Genomic DNA, 21,053 nt, shown 5'->3' on the forward strand with positions numbered 1-21,053 from the left:
CTACTAGCCAGTTTTTCAAAGTACTAAAGAGAGAGACAGGCAATTTCAGAAGCCAGTCATAAATGGCAACTTCAATATTTTTCTCAGTTTAGAGATTTTGTTTGAGTCTAAGTCTAGAGCAGAATCTAGTCAGTTTTCTGTAGTTCCACCAAATTCTGGGCATTGTATCCTCAACATTATACCCTTAACATAGATTCTTGAGGTTTCTAGGCACAGCAAGTGCGGTGTGTGTAAGGATCAGATTCAGCATAATAAAACTTTCTGTGCTGTTTGTAATGGCATACCCTTTATAGTGCTGAAACATGGAGAAATACTTAGTACATCTGTGATTGAAGAGTTTGTGACTTATTCCCCTTACTCCCATGGTGCAGCACTGGTTGCCTGAGTGACCAATCACCAGACACCAGCAGTCTCACATGGAGTAGAAGGAGAGCCTTGGTTAAGCTCTGACCAAAGTAACTTCGAGCATATACATGGCTTCTCCACTTTGCATCTGCTGGCAAACATGGGTAAAGCACAAATTCATCTTGACTTACTACACATGGGCAAAGCACAAATCCATCTTGGCTGACCACACATGGACAAATCACAAATCCATCTTAACTGACCACACATGGGCAAAGCACAAATCTATCTTGACTGACCACACATGGGCAATGCACAAATCCATCTTGACTGACCATGCTTGTAATACTCTGTCCAACACTGGCCAAACACATAACAATAATTTAATCATTATTTGTTTAAAATTATCTGTTGCTCAAAAATGAATATTGTATAAACAAAGAACATGGATTTGAAGTGGATTTTCTACCAGGTGCGATCATTCCTTTTCATCGAAAACATTTATGTTCATGGGTTTTTAAATCATGTTATACTTTTATCATAATTATGCACACTGTGACCTTTTCAACATGTGCATATTAGAAGCTGCAGATAGAGCCTGCTTCATTTCCTGGCTGGAAGATGTCCAGCATCATTGAGGACTTTGCCCACCAGCATTGCTGTAACTGGCCCAGCCCTTTCATTTCTTGGATTCAGTTATTGCACTTATGGAGATTCAACATTACTTAGGGCAGTCTACATTCAAATACAGCCTGCCTAAGATTTCTCACTACTCCAGACTGACACCAGCCCATTAAAGTGGAGATAAACTTTGCGATAATTACCTTTGCTTCAGTGGTCCCATGTCCCTCGCTAGCACTGGCATCTTCTACCTGGCTTCTTCCAGGTGCCAGACTGTAGCTGTCTTCATTGGCCAGCATGGAGTAATGTCACTCCTGTGTACATGTAGAAGTGCAGTCATCCTAGCACAAAGGCAAGAATCCTGGCACAGAAAATAAATATCTGCAATGACAGGCTGAACTAATCCTAGTGGAGGGCTATTGTTAGATTAATGGTTAAAGTGTTACTAAACCCACAACAGTAAACTCAGTCTGTATATGCAGTAAACCATGCTTGTTATATTCACTGTGGAATCTAAGGGGTTAATCCTCTGCATTGTGTACAAATGCTGTTTGATCTGGACTTTTCTGGTCCTCCCCTTCTTCCAGTGTCTCATGATAATACATATCGTATGAAGTCACTCTGCACATGCTCAGTTTGGTGTGTATTGCTACAGAGGGTTTTTTTTTTCTTGGGAGAGTGCATGTGATCAGCACAGGGCCAATCAGCACTGTCCAGACAGGTCAGGGGTTCTGCATCCTCTTAGAGCAAAATAAAACTCCTCCTAAAAGCTTTAACCAGTGCTCGGCTGGACACTGATAGAAGTCACAATACTGCTATAACTGCTGATGAGAAAAGGTATTTAGCAGTTTATATTTACCAAAATAATTGCACTTCTGTGTTCTGTGTACTGTGGGAGACCAGATATAGTGAATGCAGGGTCCTGGGTTTAGTAACACTTTAAGGTTGCAATAGTTGGGGTTACCTCTGGAATATATTTCCTTTTCTGCACTAGGGACCCTGCACTGAAAACTACCAGCGTGGGGCTTTTGCCTTTTGCCTGAAAACAACATACTAATGCAGCAACCTTAGACTTAGATAACAACAAATTCCTTTGGCTACAGTATGTACTGTACATACTATACAGAAGGCATAGTCCTTAAGCCTGCAAAATGTGTTGGTTCTATTGTTCTACCAACAAAGGATTTGGCCATCTCTCCATCAGCATCTCTTCTCATGCCTGATTGCCACTTTACCTACTGGTGCTTATAAGCTCACATTGCTATGTTTGCTTTATAATATACACATTACCATGGTCATTATCTGGATTAAGAGGGCGCTCTGCTGTGTTTTCTATCACGTTCCAGTTTGTTAGTGGATTGGAAATACTTTATTCTCCTTCCATACCATCAGCCTCACACCTTTACACTTACCAACATCTTTCAAACCATTAGCCATTCATTAAGCCCTGAGAGTTTTCTTGTTCATCATGTTTTCTTCACTGGTAACCTCGTTTTTTTGCCGATTTTTGTCTCACTTGATGATGGTCATTAAGGAAATAAGAAAATATCTATTAAACAAGGTCCAATCAACAAAAAAAACTTTTAAGAATGTTTTAAGTCAGGAGACATAAGGATAAAACTTTTCCCCCGTGTTTTTATTGCTGTTTTCATGCCCATTGGGTAGATTTCCCATTTTACCTGTTTGACACAGAGACCCTAGATATCAGGCCCAATTTATTTGCTCTGTGTTTACTGACAGATATGCACAAACTTTATCTGATGCTCGTAGGTTAAGCTAGCTGCAGATGCTAATAGCATTATGACTATAATAGCAGTTTAACTGCCATAGGTAGGCCATAGACTATGTGATTTTCATTCCTGTAACCACGGGTCCCTGCCTGGAGAACTAAAATTATTATTGCTAGCGGCTATAGGCGCTGGCAATAATCACATGAAAAATCCGACAGGCTGATTGCACCAAAGTCGTACAACAATCAGCCTGCCCATAGATGGTGCGCATCTAGGCTGGAGCCCACTGAACCAGCCAAGATTCAAACCATCTAAGGTTGGCTTTAGAGTACAATCTAGCTTTAGGTAAGCAGACATTTTTCTTCAATCTCTGACACATCACAGAAAATACAGATACATTAATGGTGAGAATACATTTTTCCAGTAACAATTGAGAACTGTGCATGATACATTTTTATTTGCACTAACATGCAGTTTTTCCGGGCAAGCTTTCAGGGTGTGCCAAGGTCCAAGCAGTACTAATGCACAAAATTTTAGCAGAGTTTTAATAGGGGGGCCAAAAGCTTGTCCTGAAAAATATGTTAGTGCAAATACAAAAAGTAACACAGACAGTACAGTAATGGTTCTGTTGCAAGTGCACTAATACGGCTACAATCACCTCACACATTTCCAGTAATAAAGTGGTAACTATCACTAGTTAGTTTTTTTTTTAGAAAGTAGTGTAGGAAATCACCTCAAAGGTGGGAGTAATTCTTAGAATTTGATTCTTGCTGCGGAACAAGTGTGCCTATGCCATTAGAAATGTGTACGTGTGTCTTGTGTGTCATGTAAAGCTTGCTATTATGTATGGCTTAAAGTTTGTATCAAATTGACATGATGATGTATGTTTATTTTCTTGTTCACCTTTTCATTAGAGCAGGTTTCATTAATGTTTGTCCTTTAATCCTGTCCTAAAAAATAAGTTAGCCAGTATCATTCAGCTAGTGATAACAGTGCTCTAAAGTTAAGCCGCAAAATCATAATCGTTAAAGCATCAGAACCCACTAATACACTTAGAAGAAGGTAGAGTAATGATAATTATGATGTGAAAAGAAGCTGGTCTACCAGGACCTCCTGTCTGGTGGTTCCATCCTATTGAAATGAATGCTTGTAACCATTAAGTTGTTTTTCCTGTGCTATGCCAACAGGGGGAGATTCTCAGCAAACGCCAAGTGCCCTTCGGCAAACCAAGGACAGGATCACTGTGAGTAACCAATCTGATACCTTCTTTTTGGAAGAATGCGGTACAGAGAGATGCAAAATTTAATAGGAAAAGGCATTAAGCATGTAAATCAGGGTAACCTGGCTTGGATTCTGTTACCCCAGAATAGATTGCTAGGTGCTAGATGACTACCGTCAGGTGTTATAAGTAACTGTGACCCCACTGGGGAAATTTCCTAGTAATTTTTGTTATTGGAACAGAAAAAAAAACATGAAAGTGGGCACCCTATCATTCTCTGACCCATAGCATCACAATAAGGTATAATGTCTGTTTGGCAATACTCAGTGGCAGGATAACAGTGATAGGGTCTCTCAGTAACGTCAACTTGATGGTATATGTTGATAACAGCCTAGTTACAGGAACATCTAGAGCCATACATCAAGTCAAAACTTGGACATTGTGCGGGCCCAGACACACCTGAAGGATTAAGGTTCCTCTGCTTGCGGCTTGTGCTTTTTTTGAGAAAACTAAAGCTGGACTATCAAGAGGCAACATGTGGTCTACTTTATATACAGGACTACGTTTTATTTGCACAGGTCATTATACAGGAGAAAAGAGAGACAGGTCCATGTTTTCTGAACTATAAAGAGTCTTCTGATTCTAAATACCCTTCCCCTGTACAGTTTTCTGCCCTTCCAGGCATAGATAGACATGTAATCCCACAAGCTCCGCCTAACCCTGTGCTGCTCTTTCAAAATGTTGAAGCATGCACAGCACTTTATAGGACTGAAGCAGCAGATCAGGTGGGGAGGGACGACAACAAACAAACTGAGAGCAGGCACCTTGTAGTATCTAATACCATCCTGTGATATGACTATTATTTTGTAATACAGAGCAGGGACGGACTGACCATTTGGGAACTCGGGCACTGCCCGAGGGCCCTGGGTCAGTAGGGGGCCCCATGAGATGCCCCTGGTACCTTTTTCATAGGCTTTTTTGGGTGTGGGTGAGGACACAGGGGCCCCATGATCCCCTATTGCCCAGGGGCCCCATGAGTTGTCAGTCCACCCCTGATACAGAGACATGGTAAAAGGATTAGTTTCTACAGCAGTCACGTCAAAATGTACAATCCCATGTCTGTACATCTTTCAATTGTGAATGTAAATAAGCGAAAACCTTACAAACCCATCCAAATATGGGCAGAACATAAAAACACCAAGATATAAACTTTGTCATACTATTTTTCCCATTTGCATGTTCATGTGGTATTACTGTCTTTTTTATAAGGTGCATAATCTTTGGAAGTATTTATTTTATTCCTTGTTTTATTTTAAATTTAGAAACATACAAATAACAGATTAAGGCTTCATGCACACTAGGAGCTTTAAAAAAACGATGGAAAAATGCTGGATAAAAACGCTGATATTAGCATTTTTGTCTGCGTTTTACAGTTTTTGCACCGGCATTTTGCCAGTGTTTAGCAGTGAACAGCAGGTTGTTAAGGAGCTTGTGGCTGCCTGTGTCCTTAACAACCAAAGACTCATCAGCTGTCAGCGGGGCATCCTGCTGACAGCTGATGAATCATCAGTTTCTAAGGATGTGGGCGACTGCCCACTCCTTCGCAACCCACTGTTCACTGCTAAATGCTGGCAAAATGTCATCACAAAAACATAAAAACACTGGCAAAAAGCACTAATATCAGAGTTTTTTTATCCAGTGTTTTTCAGTAGTTTTTTTAAAGCCAAGTGTTAAATGTAAACTAAAGAATGCCATCATTGTAAAAAAAAAAACAGATTCCGGCCCCCACCATGTGAATGAATATGGGGTACATAATACCCCTACTCATTCACAAAAAAAGATTAGTGTAAATAAAGACAGGAGCCAGTCTTTTATTAAAAAAACATTAAAATCATTTTAAAAAATTGTCCTCTGGTGTAGATCCATCGTTGAGCATGATGAACTCAGCTGACCCACATTAAAAAAAAAGAAGTCCACACACAACGCTGGCTCCTCTTCCTAGCTGCCACTAAATAAACTATGGAGGTGGGGCCATGCAGTGACATCACTGGGTGACTCCACCTCCTTGTGGCAGCATGATCACAAGGGGGCGGCTGCCCACTCCGTAACAACCCTCTGCTTAGTGTTTATGAGTGTTCAGTTTTTTTTTCTGCCAGAAAATCGCTCTCAAAAACACAAACCAGAGAGGTTTTTTTTTTCTCCTTCTAAACGCTGAGCTTACGAACCGCCTCTTGACTACAAAGTGTGCATGGACACATAAGATAAAATTGTTTGTTTCTAGAGGCAGAACAAAACTAAATGCTGCTGCTAGGAGCATTTTTTTAAGCTAGTGTGCATGGAGCCTAAAGGTGCTAAGGGAAATACATTTACAGTGGCTCAAGCACTTGCTGTGGTGTGAACTGTGCCCTAGTTTACTAGGAATAAATGTATTGTTATTCCAAGATTGTTGGAAAAGTGATTTTACAGTGTGGTAATTACTTTGCCTTTGGTATTTTGTTTAGGATGGGTTGACTAAAAGTCCGGAAAAACGCTCATCCTTGCCTAGACCTTCCTCCATTCATCCTACCAGGAAGATCATTCCTATAGATAAGGAAGAGAACTCTATATCCACCAGCACTTCTGTGTCTTCCTCAGTGAGACGCACTACCAGTATGTTCATCATTCTTTACTTTTAATCTCAGATAGAGTGGGGAAGGGTTGGGACCGCTCTCAGGTATTTGTTTCCATATACAGTTGTGTTCAAAATAATAGCAGTGTGTTGAAAAAAGTGAATAAAGCTCAAAATCCTTCTAATAGCTTTTATTTCCATACACACAAATGCATTGGGAACACTACACATTCTATTCCAAATCAAAACATGAAGAAAAATATATCAAATTTGTGTTGTTCCTATAAAAAAATTGAAGAAAAGTGAATATTAGACTGTTCAAAAAATAGCAGTGTTTGTATTCTTCTTTACAAACTCAAACATTCACTATATAAACTGAAAAATGTTTGAAGATTTTGCTTTCCTTTGAATCACTTAATGAATATTTAGTTGTATAAGCACTGTTTCTGAGAACTGCTGTACATCTGTGTTGCATGGAGTCAACCAACTTCTGGCACCTGTGAACAGGTATTCCAGCCCAGGATGATTGGACTACATTCCACAGTTCTTCTTTATTTCTTGGTTTTGCCTCAGAAACTGCATTTTTGATGTCACCTCACAAGTTTTCTATTGGATTAAGATCCGGGGACTGGGCTGGCCACTCCATAACGTCAATCTTGTTGGTCTGGAACCAAGATGTTGCACATTTACTGGTGTGTTTCGGGTCGTTGTCTTCTTGGAACACCCATTTCAAGGGCATTTCCTCTTCAGCATAAGGCAGCATGACCTCTTCAAGTATTCTGATGTATTCAAACTGATCCATGATCCCTGGTATGCGATAAATAGGCCCAACACCGTAGTATGAGAAACATCCCCATATCATGATGCTTGCGCAGCCATGCTTCACTGTCTTCACAGTGTACTGTGACTTGAATTCAGTGTTTGGGGGTCATCTGACAAACTGTCTCCGGCCACTAGACCCAAAAAGAACAATCTTACTTTCATCAGTCCACAAAATGTTGCCCCATTTCTCTTTAGGCCAGTCAATGTGTTTTTTGGCAAATTGTAACCTCTTCAGCACATGTCTTTTTTTCAACAGTGGGACTTTGCGGGGGCTTCTTGCAGATAGCTTGGCTTCACATAGGTGTCTTCTAATTGTAACAGTGCTCACAGGTAACTTCAGACCTTCTTTGATCTTCCTGAAGCTGATTGTTGGCTGAGTCCTTGCCATTTTGGCTATTCTTCTATCCATTCGAATGGTAGTTTTTCGCTTTCTTCCACGTCTTTCAGGTTTTGGTTGACATTTTAAAGCATTTGCGATCATTTTAGCTGAGCAGCCTATCATTTTCTGCACTTCTTTATATGTTTTCCCCTCTCCAATTTTTCACAGAATTTCAGAGAGAAATGCATTGTAACCAGCATGTACAACATTTGCTGCCTTCCTTCCTTAAATAAGGGCAATAATTGCCACCTGTTTTTCAAAGAATGAATGACCTCACTAATAGAACTCCACACTACTATTATTTTGAACATGCCCCTTTCAATTAGTGATTCAATTACACAGAATCAGCAGCATGCATGTCATGACTGTTGGGTCTGTTGGATTTCTATTACTCTGCTACACCTGCTAATAAATTATTTGCCATGTAGAAATATCATTTCTACCAAAAACAGTGATTGATCAGGTTAGTGATATCTGACTGCTATTATTTTGAACACAACTGTATGTTACTGGCCAGATCACCAGAGATAAACAGAAAGAAAAAAGCATAAAAAAATAAAACTAATACAGCCACCACATCTAATGATTGTTCAGCTGCAATATGTTACATTTTTGGTTTTGTGTTTAAGTAATCTGATACTTTCTTTAATTATCAAAAATATTGTTATGATGAAATAGGTTGTATGCATTGCTTGATACTAATAAAGTTTTCTGTACAATTAAAGTGTATCTTCTCTAGAGTAATGAAAAATTGCTGTGTCCCTCCACATGTTTTATGATGTTATGTGTTAGGTCAGGGGTAGGCAACCTGCGGCTCTCCAGCTGTTGCAGGACTACAAGTTCCATCATGCCTCTGCATGTCATAGCTGTAACTGTCAGTTTTGTAATGCTGCAATGTAGTTCCACAACAGCTAGAGAGCTGCAGGCTGCCTACTCCTGTGTTAGGTGATTAATCCATTATTCAAGGTAGACCTGTGCCTTTAGACCTCAGGGAAAAAGTCTGATGCTTGTGCAAGATACTACGAGGTGGTATCAAAAAGTTTTGAGGCTAGTTTTGTAGCATGCCAACAGATGGCAGCACAAGGTGGCACACACAGTCACAAGGAGCACCAACCTTCATAAGTCAGTGTGCCAAAAGACATCATCCAGTGTACATCGGGAGCTGTGCAACTGGTGATAATCTGACCAAGGGCGTTAGCACGTCTGCTATTTCATCATGGACAGCAAGTTAAAATGTGAAAATCTACGTGAAACTTGGCAAATCTGCCACAGAGATGTTTGATATGATTTGGCAAGTTTATGGTGATGCTGCAATGAGTCGTTTGAGGTCTTTTGAGTGGCACGAATGCTTGACGAGAGATTAAGAAGACCTTCAACAATCTCAACCCCTGAAAATGCCCTCTTCCTGAAGATGAAGATCCAGCTCATAGGTCGCTGTTTTGACAACATTGCAGATATCAGTGATTTGCCCAGTTTCACGCAGAATTTCACATTTGCTCTTTATTTTAACTTGCTGTCCATGATGAAAATAGCAGTTGTGGTAACACACATGGTCAGAATAGCAGCACCAGTTGCACAGCTCCCGATGTACACAGGATGATGTCTTTTGGCACACTGACTTATGAAGGTCGGTGCTCCCTGTGGCTGTTCTTGAAGCCTTGTGCTGCCATTTGTTGGTGTGTTACAAAACTAGTCTTGAAAATTTTTTATACCACCTCGTATTGCTGAGCCATCTATACTGATATTGGGGCTTATAGAACAGGAAAGCAGAGTTGCCAATAAGCTGAAATAGCACTGCAGAAGGGAATTGGGAATAAGAGAGTTCTGTTTATGGAAAAGATGAGGAGAGTTGTAAGAAAAAGTAAAAAGGAATCTGGGGAAGAATAAATTAGTGAAGGAGGATATAAGAAAGAGAGCCATAAAGAAAACCAGCTGTTCCCTTAGCAACAAAGAACCAACTTGCAAGGAAAGTAAGATAATTAAACACAATTTGTTTCTCTGTTAGAAAAGTATGTTGGAAGCTAGGAAAGTCTAGCCCCTCTTTAACAATGTACTTAGGCAAGCACCCTGTTATAAATGTATTTAGCTTTTTATGGTTCCTGTTTATGCAAGGCCTGCTTTATGTTTTGTGATGCACTTGGGGAGTGCGTCTGATTTTTGTCTGTATTCAAAATATAGGTATTAGTGCAATGGGAGATAGTTGTCAGAACTGCATTAAAATGATAGGTCTTTATGCTATGGGAGTGTCACAAGTTAGCCTGCAGTTTCTTGTTTGTGTTCTTACCTCCTTGCTGCAGTGCTGTTCCTGATCCCTTTCACGTGTGTTTGCCTGTGCTCACCTATGGGCGTCGTCTGCTTTTCTTGGGTTTTATTTCCTTCCCTTCCATCACTTCCTGGCCTGCCATCTTGTTTGCCAACCTATATAAGACATGCTCAGTCTAGGCCACTTTGCCTGAGCAATGGCCTAGTTGTCCAAACTCCTGTGTGTTGCTATTGCCTGTATCCTGCATTGACTAATTGTGTACCGACCCCAGCTTCGTTCTCTGACTGTGCTTGTTTTCTGCCTGTCCTGGCCTCGTATAGTCTATTGGATTTCCGTTTGTCTCCTCCCATTGTACTCTGCTCCCATGAGCAGTCTCCTCATCCTCAGCTGGGCATACCCGGGGGCCGTGACCTGGTCCCAGCTTGCTGCAAGTCCATGCCCACCATCAGGGGCTCTGGTGAAGAAGCAGGCTGGGGCTTAGACTCTGCGCCCTGGGGAACCCCAAGTTGACTATCTACAAGGGCACAATACCACAGGTGCTGACAGTGCTGTTTTATGGTAGATTTTCACCACCAACTTTACATACCAGGTTCAGTAACCATCCTCTACCCAATAACAAAATAGTTTTTAATAAAAGTATTCCTCTCTAGTACTTTTCTTAACAGCTCCTGTAATAAGGATGTATAATTGTTCATTACTATTTGGGAAGAACTTCATAAGTCTTATTAATGTTTGGTTATTGATAGGAATTTAAAGAAAAGTAGAATTATTGCCTAAACTGTTTCCAATCTGTATTCAGGATCTGAGCCAATTTGGAGTCGAACAGGAAAGAGTGGAACATCTACCCCAACCACACCTGGATCTACAGCTATTACTCCAGGAACACCACCAAGCTATGCTTCAAGAACTCCAGGCACACCAGGAACACCAAGTTACTCACGCACACCACGCACTCCAGGAACTCCGAAATCTGCCATGTTTGTGCATACAGATAAGAAAGTGGCTATTCTTCGTACACCTCCCAAATCCCCAGCTACATTAAAACAAATGCGTTTAATGAATCAGCCACTACCTGACCTGAAGAACATCAAGTCTAAGATTGGATCCATAGACAACATTAAGTATCAGCCTAAAGGGGGACAGGTAAAAGCTTCCATTTTGTAGACCAAAAGACTGTGATATCATTATAAAAGTATATGTAAACACAATCATTAACATGTTATATAATCTTTAAAATATTAATTGCAATTTAAGAATAAATTATAATATTGCTAAATCTGCAGCTTTCATGAACCAGATCCAGACTGTGCTTTAGCCAAAAGACGGCTACAGCGCGGTTGGCTAGTTCTGGGAGGGCATTCATGGATGTCCTCCCAGAACCACACCCCACACTGCACGCAATCTGCGATTGCTGTGTTCTTCAGACATAGCTGATCACATGACTAAGGAATGGGCCCATCACAGCTGCTTTTACCATGTGACCAGCTGTGTCCAATCACAGCTGATCACAGGGTAAATAGGAAATGCCGGTTATTGGCAGTCCTCTCCTCTCGCTGACAGCGCATGGGGAGAGGAGAGCCAGTAAGCAGCATTTCACAGGGGGACATCTACAGTGATCATTAGGGCACTAATCATCAGTGTCCTGGTGATCAGTGTAGCCCCATCAGTGCGGCCAATAGTGCCCATCAGTGCCCATGTGTGCTGGCAATCAGTGCCCATCAATTGAATCAGTGCCCATCAGTTGAATAAGTGACCATCAGTGCCCATCAGTTAAATCAATGCCCATCAGTGCCGCCTAACAGTGCCCATCAGTGACTCCTCATCAGTGCCCATCAGTGCAGCCTATCAGTGCCCATCAGTAAAGGAGAAAAATTACTTTTTTTCCCCAATATTTTTGGTCTTTTTTTGTTTAGCAAAAAATAAAAAAACCCAGTGGTGATTAAATACCATCAAAAGAAAGCTCTATTTGTTTAAAAAAAATGATAAAAATGTAGTTTGGGTACGGTGTTGCATGACTGCACAATTGTCATTCAAAGTATGAGAGCGCTGAAAACTGAAAATTGGTCTGGGCAGGAAGGGGTAAAAGTGCCTGGTAGGCAAGTGGTTAAAGTAGAAGTAAACTCCCACTGGACACTTGTAACTACAGGTAAGCTTATAATAAAGCTTATCTGTAGGTACAAGGAATATCTCTTAAATTCAGTGTTCCTGCAGCCAATGACGTCACCGGTGCATGCACTCCTTGCTATTCCTTTAGAGTTCTGTGCTGTGGCCGAGACTTCCGTGCACATGCTCAGGGCTTTGATTTAAGGTAAGTCTTTCATAATGTGCTAGAATGCAATGCATACTAGCACATTATGACTTTTTTTTGCAGGGGAATTTTTTTTTCTTTGGGATGTTTACTACCGCTTTAAGATAATACCTAGTGATGCTGCCATGAAGGTCCTTGTGCCTGTAGTTCCTGGTATAGAGTGACCATGCTCTATTCCTGTCTCTCAGCTCTTCTCTTGCATTGGCAACCTGTCATACACACTGTTTTTGGAGACCAAATAAAGAAGCACATTGCACACACATGGCCCAATTTTGTCATTATCTGTGAAATGAACAGTTGCCTGAGTGCATGCTTGTAAACAGAAAGAGGCTGCAGATGAAATGCAGTGCTGTTATGCAACAAAGAATGAAAAAAGATGAAAATGGAATTTATTTACAAAAATGGCAATCGGTTATGAAACACAAACTTTAGCAAACTAAAATAATTTGGTTAGAGTTTACATCTACGTTTTTATAGTGGAACATGTTAAATTACTATCAGCATATAAAATAATTTTTGCTTTTTCAACAGGAACCAACAATAAGCTATTTCCTACAATCAGTAAACCTCACTTCTTACTTCCCACTATCAATGAATACATTTAGTAAACCAAGAAAATATACTTAGTAATATAGTATAGTCCAAATCCAATAACCAAATTACTGGATTGAAAATCTTCCTAGTTTTTTAACAGTTAGCATATGCAGCATGGCTACTGGTAAGAGGTTGTCTAGATTGGCATTGGACAATGCTAGAGTAGTGTATGATAATTATTTAAATGTACTTAGTGCCGTACATGCAGTTTTGTTTATTCTCATGGAAAAGGATGTTTTTCATCAAAATTCATAAATGATGCATAATCATTATGCTTTTGCAGTCATCAAGGTGTAACATTTTGTGTTATTTTTTGCACTGAACCGCAATACAAAAACAGTGGATCTCTCCTTCTAAATCAGAAAGCTCTAAGGTACAGTAGTGACAACGTTTTCAGCAGTGGTAAAGTGGTTCTAAAGGCTCAAGGTTTTTTACCTTCATGCATTCTATGCATGAAGATAAAAACACCTTCTCTGTGCATCAGCCCCCCTAATACTCACCTAGGCCCCCTTTTGATCCAGCGGTGTGCACTGGAGTTTTGGCTATCCTAGGACTCCCTCTCTTCATTGGTTGAGACAAAAGAGGGAGCCATTGGCTCCCACTGCTGTCAGTCACAGCCAGTGAGCCAATAAGAAGAGAGAGGGGGCAGGGCTGAGCTACGGCTCCATGTGTGAATGGACACACAGAGCAGTGGGTGCTCCCATAGTAAGCTGCTTGCTGTGGGGGCACCTGACATGAGGGAGGGGCCAGGAGCGCCAGTGGGGGACCCGAGAAGAGGAGGATCAGGGCTGCTCTGTGCAAAACTACTGCACACAGCAGGTAAGTATAGACGTGTTATTTAGAAAAAAAAAAAAAATAAGCCTTTTGAAATCACTTTAATTTCATCAACAAAAATAATTTTGTTGATGAATTAACACAATTTATTCGACTAAAATACAACTAAAACTAAAACAATAAAGAGGACTAAAATACGACTAAAACTAAAATCGCATTTTAGTCAAAATACTAAGACTAGAACTAAATCGAAATTTTACGTAAAAATTAACACTGGTTATATATCAAAACTGCTAAACCTGTCTTTGTAGTGCATGCCCAAACCTTAATACCTTAAATGATAACATGTATTAGATTTTTCACTTCAGGAGTAAATAATGCGTTTGTAAATTCTACAAAAATGCTTAACTAACGCATTACTATTTAACTAAACCCATTAGATTGTAGTTGACTAAAATGATTTTAGTCAGTTAAAGAGTAGGAGACTTTAGTCGACTAAAATGTACTGGAGATTTTAGGTGACTAAAATTCAACTAAAACTAAAACAATTCAGATGACTAACATACGACTGAAACTAAAGTTTTAGTCAAAAGACGATGACTAAAACTAAATCAAAATCTACACTGGTTTTCAGTGCTTTTTTTATATCACTTGGGCACACTTACTCTGCCTCCTGTTCCTTTTAGGTTAAGATCTTAAGTGAGAAGACTGATTATAGTGAAGTTCAATCTCGTTGTGGCTCCAAGGATAACATCAGTCATAGTGCTGGGGGAGGTCAAGTAAGTAAGGGCACATTTTATGACGGGATCTCCTCCGCCACTTCCTTGGTGCTCCTTGCAAAATCCTCAAAGGTTCTACCCTTTTCTGTGCCTCACCTAACCTGTCAGCACTTGGTCTGTTCTGTGTGTCTGTCTACTGAATGTTCACTTCTGTAACAAATTCCCAGAGCTTTGTTCACTCGAGCAGCTAATCTGGTGCCACATAGTTTAGTAATATAAAACAAATGAGATCCAGTATTGGTCCTATGTCTCCATGAGCCTCCAGAGCCAAACATCCCAATTCTTGCTCTTGTCATGGCCTCTACTTGGCCAAGCAAAAGCCTTTTCTCTTGCGGCATTCTCTGTAATGTAAAACAAATAGAGATTTAAGCAGTCAAGAGTGAGGCTTTTAATGGCTGTGGTAAGCAAATAAAATTAGTAGATATTGTACATTTCAGGAAACTCCAACAGATAATAAAGGTAGTGTAATGTTCAGCCTGGTAGCAAACACAAAACAACGGAACACCAACTTTGCACATACTGACCCTCTGAGAAAAAAACACAATTATTTCTTGTTACAGTATTTCTAAATGAATATTCAAAATTTGTATTACAGTTTTACATTATTGTGTGTATAATGTGTCATTAACCAGTTCACGCAGGTGCCTCCTGGCCCTTTAAGGGGTTTCTGACGCCGGGAGGCACAGTGGGGTTTAGAGTCATTTTACCGCCGTAATTGGCTGTCATGGTAGTCACATGATCGGAAAGGTCCCGATCACAAGGAGAGCTTGGTACCTTTCCGTGGGATGCAGAAATGTGTTGGGAGCGCACAGGGCGCGCGCTCTCAGCACATGTTTGTTTACAAATGGTACGCAAATATGCGGCCACTTGGCGTCAAGGCCCAGCCGCTGAGAGGCTGCATATTTGCATACGAAGAGGTTAAGTTCAATCCAACACTACCAGGATAGCTGTTATAGTGATTAGTTTGTGTAATGGACACTACTTTGCAGGTTCATTACTATAGAGGCCTTCTTGCAACCTCGGCTTAGGCCCTTCTTTTCAACATTCATCTCTGTGTTGGCCAGCTTTAGGTAGTATTTGGCACATTCAGGACATTTCAGGCAGCATGGCAATGATATCAAGTAATAGGCAAAGATATTAAAATACCTGTAATGCAGTTTTTTTTAATGGTTACATTAAAGCAACCAAACTGTGTCTGCAAAGAATGTTGTAGCAGCAAAAAACTCCTTTATTGGCTTGATTGCAAGTAAAACTAAATATTAAAATAAAATTAATACATAACAATAAATGCCATTGAGCATAAAACTAGAGTCCAGCTGTGACCATCCATATTGGCTGCTTGTACTTAACCACTCCTTGGTGAATTACTAATGTCTTCTGAATATAGTAGCAAGTGTTACCTGCAGTAGATGCTTGCTGCACAACTGACCTGTCTATCCTCACTGCCTCTGAAGCATGAAACATCTTTTGGAAATGCTCTTTTTCAGCTTCCTCAACAACTTTGTTGGTGAAGGGTTTGTGTATTCTCTATATGTTATTATTTCTCCCTCTTGCTTTTTTAACAGATCCAGATTGTAAGTAAGAAGATTAACCTTAGCCATATCACATCAAAATGTGGATCTCTAAAGAACATACGCCACAGGCCAGGTAAACAAAATCTAGATTTCCCAATATTACTATTGACATGCTAACTAAACCTCCAAGTGTGTAAAATAAATAATGATTTTTTTCATATTGCTTTGACTATGTTCTTTTTCGGAGAGACAGGGTAAATAGGAAAGGTGGTGGTGTCTGTCTCTATGTGAGAAGTGATCTCAGAGTGAGTGTGAAAGAGGACCTAGTTGATGGAGAGTGTGATGAGGCTGAAGCATTATGGGTGGAACTGCACATGGGGGTGTGTAGTACAAAGGTAATCGTTGGAGTTTGTTATAGGCCTCCCAGTGTTAATGAGGAAGTGAAGAGCTCCTTGCACAGATCAAAAGGGCTGCAAGGGCTGAGACAGTGATAATAATGGGGTATTTTAACTATCCGGAAATTGACTGGAGTAATGGTACTGCAGGAACAGGTAAAGCACAAACATTTTTAAACCTACTACAGGGTAATTTTATGGTACAGTTCATAGAGTCCCCAACTAGGAATGATGCTCTGCTGGACCTGGTAATCTAAAACCATGCAGAGCTTATTACGAATGTCCATTTAAAAGAACATCTGGGTAGCAGTGACCATAATATTATTTCATTTATTGTTAGCTGTAAACAGCAAGCACATACAGGAAAAATAAAAAACACTCAGTTTCAAGAGAGCTAATTTTCCAAGGCTGAGCGCTGCTCTCCAAGACTTAGACTGGGAGGGAATATTGGCATCAATGAACACAACACAGAAATGGGAGTTCTTCAAAAAGACTGTATGTGAACACAACGCAAAATATATTCCCATTGGCAACAAGTTTAAAAGGCTAAAAATCAAACCTATGTGGCTTACGGCCAAAGTTAAAAAAGCTATAAAAGAGCTTTTATTAAATATAAAAATGAAGAAACGCTATCATCATTTAAACATTACAAAGAATATAACAGAATATGCAAAAAGGAAATAAAGGCCACAAAATTTGAAAACGAACAACAGATTGCAAAAGATAGCAGGACTAACCCCAAAAATTCTTCAAATATTTAAATAGTAAAAAGATCCGGTCCGAGCATGTAGGCCCTTTACAAAATAATCTAGAGTGGGTGACTGGGAACAAAGAGAAGGCAAATTTATTAAATACCTTCTTCAGTTCTGTGTATACAAAGGAGCATGGGGTAGCTCTTGTCCATAATAGGCATGGTATTGACACAGCTCCAGATGATCCACATTGGCTCACAATTGATATGATCCAAAAATATTTAGACAGAATAAAGGTGAATAAAGCACCTGGACCAGATGCCATACAGCCACGGGTCCTATTGGAATTGAGCTCTGTCATTTCAAAGCCATTGTTTTTAAATTGTAGGGACTCTTTAATGACTGGCATAGTACCACTGGATTGGCATAAGGCCAATATGGTGCCAATATTTAAAAAAGGGTCAAAATCTTTACCAAGTAATTACAGACCTGTTAGTTTAACTTCTATAGTTGGGAAGATACTGGAGAGTTTAATAAAAGACCACATAGATGAGTTCTTGCTGGAAAAAATATTTTAAGCAACAGACAGCATGGATTCATGAAAGACAGAAATTGTCAAACAAATCTGATTTCTTTTTATGAGGAGGTGAGCAAACCCTTGGATAGAGGGGTGGCGGTGGATGTGATATATTTGGATTTTGCAAAAGCGTTTGTCACAGTCCCCATACATGGCTAATGTGTAAGGTAAAGTCTACGGGCTTGGAAAAATTTGTATGTAAATGGATAGAAAACTGGCCAAAAGATCGCATTCAGAGAGTAGTGGTTAATGATTCATACTCTGAATGGTCTAGGGTTGTCAGTGGTGTACCCCAAGGTTCAGTGTTGGGACCCTTACTTTTTAATATATTTATAAATGATATAGGGTCTGGGATTATAAATACCACTTCAGTCATTGCAGATGACACCAAGCTGTGCAGTGGAATAACGTCCTTACAGGATGTCTCCAACTTACAAGCTGACCTCAATACACTGTTTAATTGGATAACTATGTGACAAATGAGGTTTAATAATAAATAATATCCTCCTGCGCTTCCAATGGACGTGTGACACCTTAAAAAGCTGCTGACACCCAAACCTATACCTGCATGTCCTGGAATATTGAAGCACCTCTTGCAGTTTTGCACTTTATTGGACATTTTTTATATATAAATGAGGTTTAATGTTGATAAATGTAAGGTTCTGCACCTGGGGGCTAAGAATATGAATGCATCATACATACTGGGGGGGGGGTACAACTGGAGGAATCAATGGTGGAGAAGGATCTGGGAGTTCTGGTAGATCACAAGCTTAATAATGGCATGCAATACCAAGCTGCTGTTTCTAAAGCGAGCAAAATCCTCTCTTGTATTAAAAGAGGTATAGACTCCAGAGAGAGAGATATCATTTTACCCCTCTACAAATCATTAGTAAGACCTCATCTGGGCACTTTTTACGTCTGGAGGAAGATAAATTTAATCTCCAAACAAGGAAAGGTTTCTTCACAGTGAGAGCTGTGAAAATGTGGAATAGACTCCCTCAAGATTTGGTTCTGGCCAGCTCAGTGGATTGCTTTGAAAAAGGCCTAGATTCTGTCTTGGATACACAGAATATAACTGGATACTAACATTTATAGGTAAAGTTGATCCAGGGAATATCCAATTGCCTCTCGGGGGATCAGGAAGGATTTTTTTCCCCTGCAGGAGCAAATTTTATTATGCTTTGCTGGGTTTTTTTTTCCTTCCTCTGGATCAACTGTGGGTGTAGGATTATAACTTTTTTTTTTTTAATGGTTGAACTAGATGGACTTTTCTCTTTTTTCAGCCAGGCTAACCATGCAATTATGTAGCTATGACTATAATGATCACCAAATCCTTGTCCAAATATTACCCAGAGTTCTTGGAGTTTTCACACAGTTTTAAATTCCCCACCTAACTGATTAGAATATTGGGTTTGAATTTTTATTATTGACTAATATTTAACATAATTCATTGCACATGATAAAACATCTAACAGGCCCTATGGGGGATCTGTCCAATGTTTTTTACTGTTGGCATGGCTTTGTTGACAAGGCTTGTTCATTGACCAAGCCTTGCATATTTTTACTTAGCTGTCCATTCTTAGTATCCTTCCCCTCCCACTATTCATGCTTACTACCATGGCTTTAATTACCCCTTGGGCTTCCTGTCTTGAAAATTACATGAAGGTGAAACACCATATCTCTAGGAATTCCTTTTAATATTGGTAACTGAAAATGTTTTAGAGCTAGAGGTACTGAAAGAAGTTAAAGTCAGTGAAAAGCTTGTCAATCAGTCATCATACTGGCAACATGCTCGCTTCCCAGTTCTCTCACTGATGATTCATCTCATCGGCATGGTCAGGTGGGGAGATGTCTTTGTTGAGATTTCAGGGAGTTGTGTTAGTAGACAGATTACAATGCAGTGATCAAGAGTTTTATAAAACTAATTTTGTTCTGCTGGCAGGACCTTTTTATCTTGGGGCTAAACAAAGCACTCCAGAAAAGTTAAAGTATTGTAAGTCATTCATGTAGTTTTAAAGAAAGTAACAGTATGTGCATAAAATCTACATTTTGGAGTTGTTATACATAGATAAATGTATCCATCTGGCCAGATCTCTGCTTCAGCCAGTACTTGTTTCACAATGAAGGCAAATATGGTTTAAAGAATTAAAAACAAGTGCTAACTACCCAGAATGTTCATACTTTCTGTTAAATAGTGAATGTGCTTGTTAATGGAACAAGGGGTTATTCTGTAATTGGATCATCTGTGTTCTTTAAAAAGAAACAGTATTAGGGACATTTTGAGCATCTTGAGCAATAATTGCAACTTGTGGGTGTTTCCAAGTGCAGAGGACTTGTCTGTTAAAAATCTTTTCCATCAGTTTCTAGACATGCTTGAAAATCATTTTTTGGAAATATTGAACAAACTAGTCCCTTGAATAGTAAGGTGGTGCTGGGACCTGCAATGTGCTGCACATCATGAACATTTGTCTATAAAGGGCCAGTCTTAATTTTGACCTTTCTAGAATTAATATTTGCATCAAAATCACAAAAAACGCAAGCTACACAAGAGTGATTAAACAATGTGGGTTTTTTTTTCATGATTTTTCTTCCACATTGAAAGGAGCAATGTAGTTTTATAGTGAGACACAGAGTAATGATGACATGTATGAACCACTAAAATAGAGTTGTATTTTAAGTGACCACAGGAGACCAGTTTATATTGCTTATTGACTTCTTACCAGAAGATAAGATGACTGGCAGATCTCAATATCAGTATTGCTTAGCTGACATCTGGCATTTGATCTGTGTGTTGAAGGAATGTTGTTTAAAAGACAGTTGGTGGGCCTACTGACATATTCTGAATGGGATTAAGATAGAAATCTTGACAACTGCTACTTAGCAATTGAAAAAACTTTTTGTAGTTTGTTTCATATATAATAAATTTAAATAACATCCCCCTGGAAACTAATTCCAAAAACAAGCATCACTGTACTAAAAACTACAAAATGGAGTTGTAATTTACTTTGAAGCTGAGCTAATCAAAGTAATAAACTTCTGCATGCTAAACTGGCACATTCTCTAGTTCACAACTAAGTACAAAAGAACCCAGACTTTCTGTTTCCTTGATCCAAAATATGTATTTAGTAGTTTTAAGTTTACTCTGACTTAACTTGTTTATGCTTGTTATGGAATTCTGAGAATATCTTACTACATTCGTTCACAGAACACAAAAGTATACCGGCCATTTATTTTAATTTTAATATATAATTGTAATATATTTGAACATTTAATAGATTTAACATCTCCTTATAGCAAGGTAGTAACTCCCTATCACTATTCACGTATTCAGTTAGTGGGCACTTTTAGCTGATATTAAAGGCAGATTTAAAAAGAAAAACAAACAAACATGTCATACTTACCTGCTCTGTGCAGTGGCTTTGCACAGAGCAGC

General features: G+C 39.5%; 1 protein-coding gene across 21 annotated transcripts in view; it reads left to right on the forward strand.

Moving 5' to 3' along the window:
- The window catches only part of MAP2 (microtubule associated protein 2), a 297,262-nt gene that overhangs the window by 264,164 nt on the left and 12,045 nt on the right, over window positions 1-21,053 (forward strand). For 16 of the 21 annotated variants that reach the window (XM_089671950.1, XM_089671981.1, XM_089671977.1 and 13 more), the window contains 5 exons: window positions 3,884-3,939; window positions 6,417-6,564; window positions 10,787-11,130; window positions 14,350-14,442; window positions 16,008-16,089. In XM_089671950.1, coding sequence (XP_089528076.1) covers window positions 3,884-3,939; window positions 6,417-6,564; window positions 10,787-11,130; window positions 14,350-14,442; window positions 16,008-16,089 — 723 coding nt within the window. The remainder of the gene's footprint in view (window positions 1-3,883; window positions 3,940-6,416; window positions 6,565-10,786; window positions 11,131-14,349; window positions 14,443-16,007; window positions 16,090-21,053) is intronic. The other 5 variants (XM_089671989.1, XM_089672007.1, XM_089672014.1 and 2 more) reach the window with 1 other exon arrangement.

Source organism: Staurois parvus, unplaced genomic scaffold (assembly GCF_062004578.1).
Source record: "Staurois parvus isolate SC_StPar_1 unplaced genomic scaffold, SC_StPar_1.0 ptg000011l, whole genome shotgun sequence".
NCBI classification, from domain to species: Eukaryota; Metazoa; Chordata; class Amphibia; order Anura; family Ranidae; genus Staurois; species Staurois parvus.